General features: G+C 38.3%; 3 protein-coding genes across 6 annotated transcripts in view; all 3 read right to left on the bottom strand.

Annotated features, from left to right (window-relative positions):
• Positions 1-224: 224 nt before the first annotated feature.
• Positions 225-2,534, bottom strand: c1qtnf2 (C1q and TNF related 2). Of its 2 annotated transcripts, none has more exons than XM_082177886.1 (3): positions 2,270-2,534; positions 1,771-2,027; positions 225-1,459 (listed from the first exon to the last, which is right to left on the bottom strand). In XM_082177886.1, exons 2-3 carry the CDS (start codon positions 2,012-2,014, stop codon positions 822-824), a joined length of 882 nt encoding a protein of 293 aa, XP_082034012.1. In that variant the 5' UTR covers positions 2,015-2,027; positions 2,270-2,534; the 3' UTR covers positions 225-821. The 2 variants fall into 2 exon arrangements, with proteins under 2 accessions (XP_082034012.1, XP_082034013.1); XM_082177887.1 differs by having other exon boundaries at positions 1,771-2,083.
• A 141-nt stretch (positions 2,535-2,675) lies between these two features.
• Positions 2,676-9,092, bottom strand: slu7 (SLU7 homolog, splicing factor). Its single transcript, XM_082177869.1, has 16 exons — positions 8,953-9,092; positions 8,471-8,634; positions 8,153-8,306; positions 7,985-8,065; positions 7,338-7,502; positions 6,566-6,634; positions 6,353-6,388; positions 6,126-6,251; positions 5,778-5,875; positions 4,725-4,792; positions 4,468-4,607; positions 4,209-4,370; positions 4,003-4,107; positions 3,662-3,736; positions 3,453-3,566; positions 2,676-3,336 (listed from the first exon to the last, which is right to left on the bottom strand). The coding sequence occupies exons 2-16, from the start codon at positions 8,617-8,619 to the stop codon at positions 3,157-3,159; spliced, it is 1,722 nt and encodes a 573-aa protein (XP_082033995.1). The 5' UTR covers positions 8,620-8,634; positions 8,953-9,092; the 3' UTR covers positions 2,676-3,156.
• Positions 9,093-9,976: 884 nt separating this feature from the next.
• The window catches only part of fermt3b (FERM domain containing kindlin 3b), a 5,816-nt gene continuing 1,343 nt past the window's right edge, over positions 9,977-14,449 (bottom strand). For all 3 annotated transcript variants that reach the window (XM_082177864.1, XM_082177863.1, XM_082177862.1), the window contains exons 3-15: positions 14,029-14,262; positions 13,806-13,922; positions 13,289-13,457; positions 13,102-13,204; positions 12,905-13,012; positions 12,693-12,821; positions 12,516-12,562; positions 12,293-12,417; positions 11,991-12,097; positions 11,233-11,448; positions 10,948-11,072; positions 10,626-10,767; positions 9,977-10,495 (exon numbers count right to left, since the gene is read on the bottom strand). In XM_082177864.1, the coding sequence (XP_082033990.1) occupies positions 10,316-10,495; positions 10,626-10,767; positions 10,948-11,072; positions 11,233-11,448; positions 11,991-12,097; positions 12,293-12,417; positions 12,516-12,562; positions 12,693-12,821; positions 12,905-13,012; positions 13,102-13,204; positions 13,289-13,457; positions 13,806-13,922; positions 14,029-14,262 (1,802 nt within the window). In that variant the 3' untranslated portion in view covers positions 9,977-10,315. The remainder of the gene's footprint in view (positions 10,496-10,625; positions 10,768-10,947; positions 11,073-11,232; positions 11,449-11,990; positions 12,098-12,292; positions 12,418-12,515; positions 12,563-12,692; positions 12,822-12,904; positions 13,013-13,101; positions 13,205-13,288; positions 13,458-13,805; positions 13,923-14,028; positions 14,263-14,449) is intronic.

Raw genomic sequence — 14,449 nt, forward strand, 5'->3', positions numbered from 1 at the left:
CGGTAAGAATAATAAACCGTAGCCTACCTTTTAGGTTTAACAATGGCCGAACTTGTTACAGCTTTAATAAAACGAAAGGCCATCGTTCTGTTAAAATCTATTTTTTACAGTCTATGGTTAAAATATGTCTATCTAAAATGCGTGTGTACAGATTGATTTTGCAGTGGGAAATGAAGGAGGACAGATTGCTCATTTGCTGCATGATAAATAACCCATAAGCATAATGTCTTTACATATCCTTTAATGATCACCTGAATGACCGTAGGTTTAATTACTGCACTGTTTATGTCAGCAGTGTTTTTGCTCATGAACCTAATTGATTAGATGATAACAGCAGCATGGCTGACTGCTATTTTTAGACAAAATTACTCTTCAAAAGGAGGGTTTCACAAATCTCTAGTGACAGCGTGTTCCAATAAGACAAGGTCATACTAAACCTTTGAACCATTAGTGGAATACATGATTAAAGTTGAAAAGTAAATAAACAATAAAAAAGAGAAAAAAAAACAATCATTAACAGAACAGGCTTTTAGAAGGTCAAAGGTCATGTATGTCTAACACTACAACGTGGCTAAAAGTCCACTGAGGTAAAAAGTCGTTTTGACTTTTAGGAGCCTAAGATTAGGGTCAAGGTTGCAAAATACTGGTAGTAAGAAAATAGTTTTCCATAATACATAAGGAATAGATTTCGGTCTTGACAACTCATGTTTGTTAATACGTATCCCTCATTTTGCTCTAATACTGATGTGGTGGATCTGTAAACACCGGATTATTGGGGGTCATTTTATAAAATGTATTCGGGACAAATATAAAATGTTCACTCAGGATGATCCAGAATTTGTCATTATTTTCGCCACATTTGGAGCCACCTGATCAGCAAAAATAAGAAATCCTGTGAAAAGACTGTCAGTCCAGAATGGATCAAAAAACAGTCCATTTTGTTCTGAATAGAAGATCTGAAGCCAGACCTGATCACCTTTCTGCAGTCTGAGTATTGTTGATCCTGAGGCCACATCATAATTTCCTGTGTTAGCGTCAAATGTTCTGATCTTGTACTGGCCATTTTGAACAAGCCCAATTGCCAGGTGTTTGTTAGCCAACGTGATGTCATATGTGAAGTAATACACACCAGGAATTACACAGTTAAACTTGCCACTGGTGGCATTGTAATGACCACCCTCGTTCATTAAAATCCGGTTAAAGCGAATGGGCGTGCGTTCCTTGGGATAGCTCTTGGTTACCGCTACAGAGAAAGCAGATCGTGCCTCTGTTCCACAGTCACAGCCCCCGGGGGCACCAGTCTCCCCCTTATTTCCCACCTCTCCTTTGATCCCAGCACCTCCAGACACACCAGGTGCTCCACGCACACCTTTTAGCCCCCTTGGCCCTGCCTTCCCAACAAGTCCTGGGCGTCCTTGTTGTCCATGTTTTCCAGGGTTCCCAAGACGACCCTGTTCACCTGACACGTGAGAATAAATATTCACAAATTTGTACCACCTAATCTGAAACAACTCACCCATTTGATTTTCATCGTTTGTTTGTTTTAAATCCAAATGTGATTTCATATTTATACTTAAATATATTTTAAAGTGACCTTGATCTACAGAGATACACAGGAGATAAACAATTATATGAATAAAAACAAAAACTAATATAAATCAAAATAAATACATATCAGGTCAAAATAAAAAAGGGCAATATAATTTAACATTTGAATACTTTGAATATTATTTTTCATTAATGGTATTACAGCTGCACAGTATACAGTACCTGTCTCTCCCTTCTCTCCCCTGTCACCATCCTTGCCATCCTGGCCATCAACACCTGGCATCCCCATCTTGCCTACGCTACCGCTGGGACCTGCTGTACCTGGACTCCCTGGAGGACCCTGAGGGCCTGGTAAACTGCAGCTAAGCTGAGATGAATGGATGGTGAAGTTGCGTCCCTTCTTGGATGAGGCTATAGTCACAGAGAACAGAGACAGCAGGCAAACAGCCAGTGGTAACTGATGCATGATGCAGCTGTGCCTGCAAACAGAGCAGATGGGGCCAGATTTGTGTTCTGGGGAATTTCCATGGATTTCCTGTATACACATATAAAGAGTTGTGCACGGACACAAGCACCAATAATCACATTATATACATGCAGGTTGTGAATAATGCAGTTATTAGTAAACATTTAGGTTTTAATTAGGTTGTAAATCTAAGTAACTGACCAAAGTACACAATTTAACAACACATTTAAAGCATGCATTGGAAAAAGGCCTCACCAGAGGAATGAGATTTGCGTAGCAATGCAAAGAAAAGGTCCAGCTGCCCTTCCGGCAAAATCAAAAATAGAGAATATAAACAAGGCTTGTGAAACGATTGTATCTTACATGTCCTCCACACAACTTTGCAAGCATCCACCCAGTTTTAGCACTGACATGCTCTGCCAGATAGTTCATCCATGATGTAATTGAACAAACTGTGGGAGGGGATTCATTTGAAAACGTGTCAGACTTTTATACTTTAGTTCTGCAGGCCATAAAACAATGAAAAATGGCTTAAAACTACAAGAAAGAGCTGTGTAAAAGTGTGCCTTCAAATACTCCCAACACTGAGTATTTGCAAAAGAAATTTGGCATGAATTGCATGTTGAATAGACAAAGGCATGACAAACCAAACATAGCCATGTTTAGGTATAAATATAAATGTTTAATGTCAACCACTGCTCAGGTTATTTGAATTATGCGTCCATTTAAATACCTTGGAAAGAGAGAATGGAACCTATTTTGTTAAATCAAAACAGATGATTCACCAAACATAACCCATTTGTAATTCATTGGGCAGTTTATATTTAAACAACTAATAAAACAATGTTTATGTACTGTCAAAATAAAAACTCCACATATTGTTAGGAAAACACTGAGAAAAAAAATCTTGATTTACTACTTGCCCAAAAACAAAGTACACAACAGATTTATACAAAGCGAAAAGAATTGAAAAACTGCTGGTTCTGACAGACTGTCACGAGCGACTAATATAGGACTTTTTCCATTCATAGTTTTTAAAAACAACAGCCTTTGTATAACACCGATTCAGCAAAATCTGATTTTACACTAACTGAGACTATGACATCTCTGTGGTTGATGATAAAGGACATTTATGTTTTCATTCACTGCCCCAGGAAAGAGGCCATGGGGTCATCGGCTCGGTAACGTTTCATGCGGAAGGCTTCCATCTCCTCCTCTGTGGGTTCACGGATGTCTTTTAGGCTGCTGTACGGCCGCTTCCTCTCGTCAATCTGCATCATTTCAGCCACCTGCTTCAGCCTCTGCTCCTCCGCATTCAATGCCTGCACAAAAAGACACATTGTTCTCCTTTACAATAGGCTATGTAGAGCACAGATGCGTTCAGCACATGACGATACAAGTGTGTGTGAGTGGCATTAAAAAGAAACAGTCCACCCACCATCTTCAACTTTTCTTTCTTTTTTGCTTCATCCTCCTCATCACTGCTGTCAGAATCTCTGTGTTTCTTGCTCTTTTTCTTCTTTTTCTTGTCTTTCATTTTTTCCTGGTGCATCTGTGAATTATTTTTTGTTTGTTTAATACAATCATCTTCTTGTCATGTTCTTCTACTGTAATCATATCACAAAAAGGGGAAGGATGTTAATGTACCTGTAACAGAGTCTTTGGTTCTTCACTCGTTTGGGCCTCCTGTTCATCCTCTTCAAATGGAACACAAGAAGTACTCTGAAAAAATAAGAAGAAAACTTTTTTTAACAGGTTTGTGAGAGATAAATATATAGAAATAGATGCATGATTAAAATTGTAAGTATTAAATAATAAAAATGAAACAAATAATAAAAGTAATAACATGTTTATATACATTATTCATAATTTAAAAAAAATCAGATTCTTGCTGCCTGTATTACCAACTCATGCATTGCATTTTTTCCCCAGTGCATTACAAGTAGCAATGGATGGTTCCATTTACATGAACTACATTTGACACTCACCATTACTTTCCTGCCAGCTTCCCCTGTACAGTAACTTTGCTTCACCATCGAGTGGCAGCATTTGTAACCCCAATATCCATCTTTCCAATACGATCCCCAGATACACTGCAAAAGCCAAAGGAAAAAATATTTAACGTTTATAAAACATTTTAACATTATTAGCTTCTCCAGTTATGCAACACTTCCAGTAGTGCCAGCTAACTTACCATGTGGTTGTTAATGACCACGTCCTCCTCGTATTTGGAGCAGGCCACAGCCTTCTCCTGTCCCTTCAACACTGCCCCGTGACGAGAATACTCCACATACTCCTCTGTCTGAGCCAGCAGAAGCTCTCGCGGAGGGGCGTCCAAGTGTTCCTCCCCACCGTACTGCAGAGAAGTGCAACATGAAGCCATCAGCAAACGAGCAGGGGAAGGGGTATATATTGCTATTTCACTTGTCAACAAAGGAGATTCTACACTGTACCCTTTCCAAAATAGTCTCTTTCTGTTTCTCTTTGAAATCGTCCTTTTTGACTCTGTAGGATTGATGGAGAAGTTGCAGCTTGGTTGGATCTGCCTGGAGGTGAACTTCAGATCCCTTCTCATAGGCTTCCCAAGCAAAGACTGCAGAAGAGACACACAAAACAATGCTAGATCAACAAGCACTGAGAGTTTGGAGCCCATTTTTAACATCAGGTAAAGAGGAATTTTTGTATGAGTTGACAAATCCAGACTACTCACGCTGTGTCTGGGCCATGGAAATGGTGTCTCCAGAGTAGCGCACAAAGTTGTCACCAGCATAGCCCACCCTGCCAAACCAAACACATCAGTTTGAGGACAGGCAGAGAAACAACTACAGAAATAAGCACATTTAAATGTTCCATTACACCACCTATAGTGATATTTTATAGTGACTTTTTTTTAATAGCTTATTGGAATTTAGCAAGTTAAACACATCAGCTTCCTTGGCATCTAGCAGACTATTCATTTTTACAATCCAATATTTAATAGTCCCATTAGAGAAACTTGGGCCTGCCTTTGTGGTGTACAATGTGTTGTAAACTAAGTAACTCTCTTCTTAGTGGTTCTCAAACTGTGGGGCACGCCCCCATTGGGCAACAATCAAGTGCGTGAATAGCAGTTGGCACTCTGCCTTTATTAACCGGCACCAAATGCCAATTCCACTGAATCGTGTTTCTTCAGACCGTTGACATGTCACAATCTGAACAAGCCTGACCTAGAAGTTTTTCGTAATAGAAAAGCACCTCTTCAGCGGGCGGAATCACAAGCTGATATTGTGAACGTGCCGCTCCGCTGTCGTGTTCCGGGTCGGCAAGAAGACATACAAGAACCTGAGCTCATCAAACGAGCTCACTGCAGCCAATGATCATATATTGTTCATCCAAAGCATCACTGAAATGTTAACATTTTTGTTTATTTCAATTAAAACGTATTTTCTGGCTATTATTCTCTCTTATGGTTATATTTTTCAATGATTCAACGACATTACAAAGTGAAACTATTACAGGTGTTTGTCATTTGTCACGTAAAAATCTTTAAGTTTTGTATAATTTTTAGCCACATTTTTAAAGGTTTAAAGGGGGGTGTGACCAAAAAAGTTTGAGAACCACTGAGTTAGTGAGAGACCCCTACTTAGTACACAATCTGCAAGCTTCCTTTAAAGAAGCCTATAACTTCCCTAACATAAAATTGATAATCTTGGGCAGTCAACTTTATATTAATATTCACATCAGCACATTTTATTTTGATTGCATGCACAAAAAATGCCCCTACTCTTCAGGATTCTTTCCAGTGTTGGAGTACGGGTTCTCCCTCATGGCTCGAGTCTTGGGATCATAGTAGGCTGAATTTGGATCCAGATTTCGGAGATACTGTAAAATAAAGACAGCAATAGTTGGGAAAAACATGATAAAGCACTCTGTGGTAATAATACTGAGTACTCATATGCTACTGAGGAGATCATATTTATCCTCTAATAAATCATACTTATGGGACATTTTTATGGCAACTTTTAAGTGTGACTTTCTTTTAGCTCAGCTGCCAATTTTTTTTTAGAAAAACAAATAGTGTCATGTCCTCGATTAACATACAACGGTTTGCCAAGTTTCAAGTTATTTTTACCTTAGCGATGTCCTCGCGGATCCTCAGGTTTCTGACTGTGATTCGTCTCTTGGAGTCAAAGTTTTGTCCAGGCATGTCAAAGTCATCAACATATTTGTCCTCATCTTCATCTTCACTGCTGTGGTCCTGGACAGGGTGAGGAACATTTTTATTGAGTGCACAGGCTCCACAATTTAAGTTTTATAGTCCAAAATGTACATAAAGATTAAGTTGAACATGATATGTACCTGAGCTGCATCATCATCAAGATGCTTCCTTGAATTCTAGAAGGATGTTAAAAAACGTTAACATTTAATTTCATCAAATACAAGGTTATGACAAACATATAGTAACATTTTCATGGTATGGTTGTCATGTTTTGTCATTTTTTTTGTTTGAAAAAAAACCAAAACATTCCCACATAGTTATAAAATGAATGTGGAAACATTTTTAATACTTACAGCTTCATCTATTAGTTTACCAGAAGCTAACTCCTCCTGGAGTTTCTGAGCTTTAAGAGTACGCTTGGCCTGTTAAAAAAAAAAAAGTATTATATATATATATATATATATATATATATATATATATATATATATATATATATATATATATATATATATTTATATTAAATTAGCATGCATTATGGCTTATACAGGTAACAAGTGGTTCCCAAACTTTGGTAGAGAAAAATATTTTTATATGAACCCACATCAAGAGACTCTCAGACATGACCTCGCTTGCAAAATCCTATAGGATTTATTTGAAATGTAATTAATACAGTACTGCAACTTATTAATAGGCTTCTCTTTGTGTTCATGATGTGAAGTCTCTGAGTGGCTCTTAACAAGTATGGCTTATTACTGTCAGAAGCTAATATTTTGAGGCATGCAACCCACTGTGGTCTCTCTTCATTACCCACCGTTGTACTGGTGAATCCGAGGGCGAGATATGCCTCATCAGTTTCTTGTCTTTAAAACACAGTGCCTACACCGGATCTGACATTTGACACATCGCACCACAACAGCTTGAAGCTGTCTACACTGGACGCGACAAAATTTTGTGAACCACTGGCCTATATAGTAATAAGACCCTTCCAACAAAATGTATGCAAATGGTCACGGGATAAAAACTTCTCTTTGCTAAGAAAAAAACGTAAGCGAGTCCGCATCAATGGCCTATCAGTATAATAGAATAAACATAAATACACAAAAAACGTCCAACAACATGACTTACCAGATCAACTTTTGAATATTCCTCTACAATGCGCATGTGCTCATCGGGATCGTACCCATTCCAGCGATCTCTCTTTCCATCATAATCCATTGAGAGCTGAATCTGGTCTTGCTCATCCGGTGCCAAACCGGTGCCAGAAAACTTCGCTCCAACCTTTCTGGGTCTCTGTGAAAGACATTTCAAAAGTGTTTACCATTCAAAAGTTTGGGGTTGGTAAGACTTTTTTGAACGTCTCTTATGCTCACCAAGGGCTGCATTTATTGGATCAAAAATACAGTAAAAACATTAATATTGTGAAATAATACTATAATTTAAAATAAGCTTTTCTAGTTTAATATACTTTAAAAAATCTTGAAAAAAAGTTGTGCTGCTTAATATTTGATACTTTTTTCAGGATTCTTTGATTAAGAGAAAGTTGAAAAGAACAGCATTTATTTAATTATAAATCATTTGTTACATTATAAATCTCTTTATTGTCACTTTTGATCAATTTAATGCATCTTTGCTAAATAAATACTGAACCAAAACTTTTGAACGGTAGTATACACTGCATAGTATTCAGTAGTAATAATAAGCTAGTATTAGGGCAGCATAAGAATGTGAGCAACATATAAATAACATCATAACACATATTATAAACTGTTCACCTCCAGACAGTCTTTCTTCTTATGTGTCATGGCACCACAGTTTTCACATGATCCTTTTCTGTATTTCGTGCTGACTGATTTCTAGTTGACAGGGAGGCAATCAGAAAGGGTTTTAGACATTAAATAACTTTTATAAATTATGTCTATCTGAAAAGGGGAAGTGCTTACTTCTTGTACACCTCTCTTGTACCAATCTCCAATAGGTGCAAATTGACTCTGATTTTCGTCCTGGGGTCTCTGGTGCTTAAGGGTGGGTCTCTTTGATGGGTCGATGTACCAAGGCACAGATGAGATGTACTGGGGAATATGAGGGTTGATATCCCTGATAACAAAATATTACGGTCAGGAAAAAAAGTTACAGGTTATATGACGGCTATAAAAATCAAACACATTCACACTTCTTATTTTAAATGACAGTCCTGATATCTATGAATGGTTCAGTGCATTCTGCTTAAGTTTTATTTCCATTCGCTCTGCTCAACATACTTTCCCTCCTCGTCAACTTCAGCTGGAGCATTTCCCAATTTTCTCTGTTCTTCCAGCTCTTTCTTCTTCCTCCAGTCTTCTCGGGTCATTTTCTTCGGCTCTTCGAGATCTACGATCCCCTCCGTCACTTTAGGCTCCTCCGTCGCCATGATCTTCAGCTGTACCTATATATAAAGAGATTCAAAACATATAGCAATAATTTAGCTCTGAAAACAGTGAATGTGGGCGGAAAAAACACTCCTCATGACACCCAAACACAGACATCTAAAAAAAAAAGGAGATCAAAATCTGCTCTGACACAGTGTAGACATCTGTTTAAAATAACACAAACCAGACAGTTATGAAAATATGTATTGCTATGTGAGTTGTGTACGTTATTATTTACAGCTAACGTTACTTGTATTTGACGTAGACTTAGCTTTAAAATGAATAGCCAATATCTCTTACAAGTCCGGCTTTAAGTCAATGAGTCGTTAATTTACCTTATGTCTTGTGTGAAATTCAACAAACGATGATCAATATTTTACACCTTGATCAGTCGGTTGCGCGAGTTGTTTACAAGCGTGTTGAAAAGACTTCCGGGTAACGACTTCCTGTCTTCTTCGCTGTGACGTGCTGCATGTACTTGTGTGTCTGAGTGTCGCCATCAGCTGGACTAAAGAGAATCGCTGTGGTCAAGACTGGAAACTTACAGCCGGACATTCTCACACATCTGAGAGGTGGGTGGGTGTTGTTTCAGGAACCAGTTTGAGGAAGTTTATACTTTCAAGTGGTACTACTTATTTATTCCTCACAATTACAAATCCTGTAGCAGGGTAAAATATTTTACTGTTCTTTTCTATAGATGTTAGAACAGCTGTTTCCTGATGTAGTAATTTAGAAGATGCTTTTATCCAAAGCGACTTTGGCAATCACAAGGGTTAAGGCCACTGTTAAACAACAAGTCATATTGAAATCGCAACCTCAAATCTCAAAATAATGTAGAAATGTTGCAACATTTTTGGTAAAGTTAAGTTTTTTTTTCAGTCTGAAAATGAGTTAAAATTATACTACTAGTACTAGAAGCTCATAAATGTGTTTGTTGCACACACACACTCCAATAGTAAAATTTTTGTATGGTTAAAATGAATATAATAGTGTACTATAATGCTTAATATAATGCTCAATATTTCAATGCATTACGTTTTTCATACTTCTGAATAATGGAGAATCAGCAAGGCTGTGAAACTCATCAGGACAATGCAGAGATGGCCCTTTGTTAACTGAGTGAGTCAATACCAAGCTCTCCCACCCAGCATGACACTGAAGACTATTTAAAAATAGCCCTGATGCAGTAACTGAAACTCTGTGAGACAAAGATAGGACAAAAACTCTGAAACTCTGCCGGACAAAGATACTGTCAGCTACTGGCCAACAGAACTTTGCCTGATAAGACAGACAATGATAGACAATGGTTTCCTGAACTGTAACTCAAATGAGATGGCAGAAATACAGACACACTTCTAATAATGACAAGTGTGGTACCATGTTTTATGACAAAATTCATTGTTTTTAGATAGTTTTAAAATAGTTACAAAGTTATAAATCAATCATTTAGTCATATTTTCCTGTTAGGCAGTCATATATTAAGTGTGATGATTTATACAGAATCATTAGATGTGCATATATGTAACAGGATGTGGAAAACATGCGTCACTGTTAGACAATAATTTAAATGATTGTATGTTGATCAGTAAAAGTAAAACAAAGGGACAGTTGCTAAGCAGTGCGAACACTGAATTCTTATCGGTTTCCTCCATTTGTAGCATCAGAGATTTTTCTTCTCTGTAAGTTGTTGCTTTGTTCTCAGAGAGCCTCGTGGCCGCCGGTGAGTTTGTGGAAGAGCTCCTCGTTCAGTGTGTCGCTTTGCTGTCGTGAGCGAGTAGACAAGAAGATGTATCCTCCGATGTACTCGTGCACAACCTTACAGTCTGCGTTCACGCAGCTGAATGCTATGTTAATGTTTCCGTCGAATTCAATTGCAACCTTAAATAGAGAGACAGGTGTTGATCATTTAAAAGACTGAATTTCTAAGTGAAGCCAGTGTATTAAATGAAAACCTCTACGTCATTCTTCAGTGTCACATATTTTTTATTATAATTTTATTGAAACCTACCTGCCGTATGTCCCAATTGACATTCCACTGTCTCATATTATTATAACGCCAAGTCTTCACCACATCTCCAACTCCCAGGTCTATGCGGATCAGACGGTTGTTAGCGATGCCCATAACTTCATCCTTACGACTGCCCTTAAACCTGAGAAATTATTGGATTGTGAAACTGGATCAGACTTTTATAAAATCTCTATATTATAAAAAGTATTTTTACCACATACCACTGCATTTCTACTGTTTCTTAAATATCCAACAAGCTTGTTTAAAAGGTACTTCAATAGCTGACCATCTTTTTTTGTGACTGTAAGGTTAGTCCATTCACCTGATCATGAAGTAGGAAATTCCAAAGTCAGGCAGAGCTTGCCAGATCTGCAGAAACTTCAAGATGGCAGATGTCAAGGAAAGCTGGGCGACATTCTGAAAGGCTTCCAGGATACGAGGGGTTAACTGAAAAGAACAAGAAGAGGTGAGGTTGTGGTAATTAAGAATAGGCTATAGTTTATATATATAAAGGTAACACAAACACTGAATAGATTACCTGAAATTAATATTGCTGTATATTGTACTACATAAAATGCCTGGCAAGCACCTTTCATGGTCACTCTACCTGTTTGGGCTTGTATTTCTTCTGGTATCTTGGTGAGACGAGGCTGTGTGTGTTGATGCTGTCGTCAGTTTGTGCAGCGGGAGCTGCAGAATTGCAACGCTGCATGGAAAGGAATGTCTGGATGTTCTTCACTTCACTCTCATAGGAGCTGTCCAATAATGTCAGGCCTTTGGACGCCAGCTTACAGGCAGCCATCCATTGAGAATACTGCTTCTCCTGATTGGGTGGGGTAGGTGGGAATTAAAAAATACGTAAAATAAAAAAATCTCTGCAAGTACACTACCATTCAAAAGTAAAAAGAAAAGGATATTCAGCAAGGATGCATTCAATTGATCAAAAGTGAAAGTAAAGATATTTATAATGTTACACAAAATGTCTGTTTCAAATAAATGCTTTTCTTTTGGGCTATATTCATCAAGAAATCCTAATAAATGTATTGTTTCCACAAAACTATTAAGCAGCACAACAGTTTTTTCAACATTGATAATAATAAATGTTTCTTGAGCAGCAAATCAACATATTAGAATGATTTCTGAAGAATCATGTGACAGTACTGGAGTAATGATGCTGAAAATTCAGCTTTGTCAGAATTTTTTATCTGAAAATATATTCAAATTCATATAAAAAAAACAGTTTTTACTGTATTTTTGATCAAATAAATGCAGCCTTGGTGAGCAAAAGAGATTTCTTTCAAAACATTAACAAACACTTTTTATCAGAGTTTTGAATACAGATCAATGTTATCGACAGTTACGTACATTTTCACAACGCAAGTAGATTTCATTCATGCCTTCTGGTGCAGGAATGAGGAGTTTGATACAGAACTTCTGGCCTGCTATATTGACATCAGGGGCAACCTCACAGCCTGGGGAGATGCAGATTACTTTCAGTTTACACAGTCTCATTACACTGATGAGTGTGTCTGTTCCACCTCCACTGAGGTGTGAAAACATATTCACATGATATACACGCACAGTGTGGGGGGAAGCTGCACACAGAAATGATTCATCTGACTGAATTTGTATTTTTTTATGCATTTTATTTATAATAAATAAATGACCTTTCAGGTTCAGTTGTTGCATGGGTTCTCCATATCGGTCCTCTTTGCTTTTATAGTAGGAGATTGATGTGTCCTGAAAGTTGCACCAGTACTGCTTGTAACCCTTTAGAGTGAGTCTCCTTGGCCTACAGGGTGGAAAATCATAGTTTCATATCATCATAAAATCATAGGTCAAATGTTTATGGGACTGACAGTAGGATTTAGCCAAAGGAAAGAGCCTCACCGAAATAGTTTCAAATAGTCATTCAGCTCTGGAGCAGTCATATTGTCCTGTGAAAGTAAATCAGATGTTCACTGATGTCAGACTTAGTACCTCTAAATCTGTCTCTGGATTCCATCTCCATGTCGCTTTGCTGCTGTTATATTAAAGTAAAGAGGATTTATTCGAAGTGTCTCTCACCAGTATGTCTGTGCTGTTGCCGTCTCCCACCATCTTGACCTCCAGGGATTTCAGGGCAGACTCTAAGTCGTCCATCCCTTGACAGGAAGAGACCATGTCCTCAGACAAGGACAATTTTCCTATGTGGTACTGAATAAGAGAGTGGAGAAAGAGAGGTAGATGTAAGAATGCTATTGCTTACTATTACTGGCAGTATTATTTTTCTGCTGTACCTGCAGCGCTCCAAACAGCATCATTTCCTCTTCTGTACAGTCTATGTCCTCCAAGAGAATCGCCCAGCGAGCTTGCTCATACAACTGCGTCAAACGCACCACATCATACTAGAACAGAGAGAGAATCAATTTTCCACTTCTTTCAGTTTCATGGCCCTTTGAAAAATTGCATATGCATATTGTAACCAAAGTCCTACCTTGGGATCCATATCATGGAAAGTGTAGTATTTGAAACGAAGCCATAGTCTGTCATTCTCTTGTATTCCCTGCTGCATTAGTGAACGAGATGAATCCAGCCACCTCCGGGGAACAGAGGAGCATTTATTTTAAGGGCGAAATGTGGAATATTATTTTTGAATGTGTATTTTTGTTTCTCAGCTGTACCTGGTGTGAATGTGTGTTTTGTCCACCACACTGGCCGGCCGGTAGAGCTTAGCGATGGCTTCAGGAGCAGGTGAGGGCAGACTGACAGACAGCATTTTATACACCGCCTCAGTCTTAGGAGAGTCAGCAAAATGAGCCGGCATGCCATTGTACAGAGCTTGAACAGAACCTACGTCAAGATAAAATCCACTTTAAACTGGAATACTTTGACTAAATGTTAACTCTAAATTTAGGCCTATGCCATTCCAGTTTGGGGTCAGTAAGTTGTCTTTTGTGTATTTAAATTAGTACTTTTATTCAGGAAGGACACATTAAATTGATCAAAAGTGTATAATGTTAAAAAATCTCTAATTTAAATAAATGCTGTTCTTTTTTATGACTGTTTTACTGTATTTTTGATGCAAGTAAATGCAGCCTTGCCACATTAGAGGTTTCAAAAACATTAAAAAATCTTGCCTACCCCAAACTTTTGATTGGTTGTGTAACAAAAACATATTTAATGTGTCATTTTGTGCACCTGCTGTTAGAGGAACATCTGTAAGATCATACAGCTCTTCTGAGGAATCTTTGTCCTTCTTTTTCTTTTTTTCTTCAACAGGACGGAGCAAGGAGAGCTCCTCTGGGTGACGAATATCTGAAAGCGAGAAAGATGCATTTTGGAAATGGCCACCTGACACTGAAAAATGGTCAAATGAATACAGATTGCTTACAGAGGGGACATTGGATCCAAGCTCACTTACTGAGAACCCTGCAGATGCCCACGACAGTGCGAAACACAGAACCGGAGAAACAGGCCCGCATCCTCAGAGTCGCCCCGTTTGGCAAGCCCAGTCGCAGAGGCTTGTGCTGTGGAGTGAAGATCAGGCGAGCGTCTGCGTGGACCCCACATTTATCCAGTGTCCAGCCGGTCCGCAGCAACCACTGCTGCTTCTGCTCCCACCACAGGGCATGATCGGACCAGTCCTTCTTCAGCTCTAGAAATAAGACACAAGAACATCACACGGGGTAAATAAAGATCGAGGAACCCTACATAATTCTATACATGGGTATTTACAAAAATGAAAAAAGTTGTTGTGTTGTTGACCGTACATACGCTTAAAAGTTTGGGGTTGGTTCGATTTTCTTTAATTCTCACCAAGGCAAAATAAAATGCATTTAATT

Source organism: Leuciscus leuciscus (genome assembly GCF_965113295.1).
Source record: "Leuciscus leuciscus genome assembly, chromosome: 8".
NCBI classification, from domain to species: Eukaryota; Metazoa; Chordata; class Actinopteri; order Cypriniformes; family Leuciscidae; genus Leuciscus; species Leuciscus leuciscus.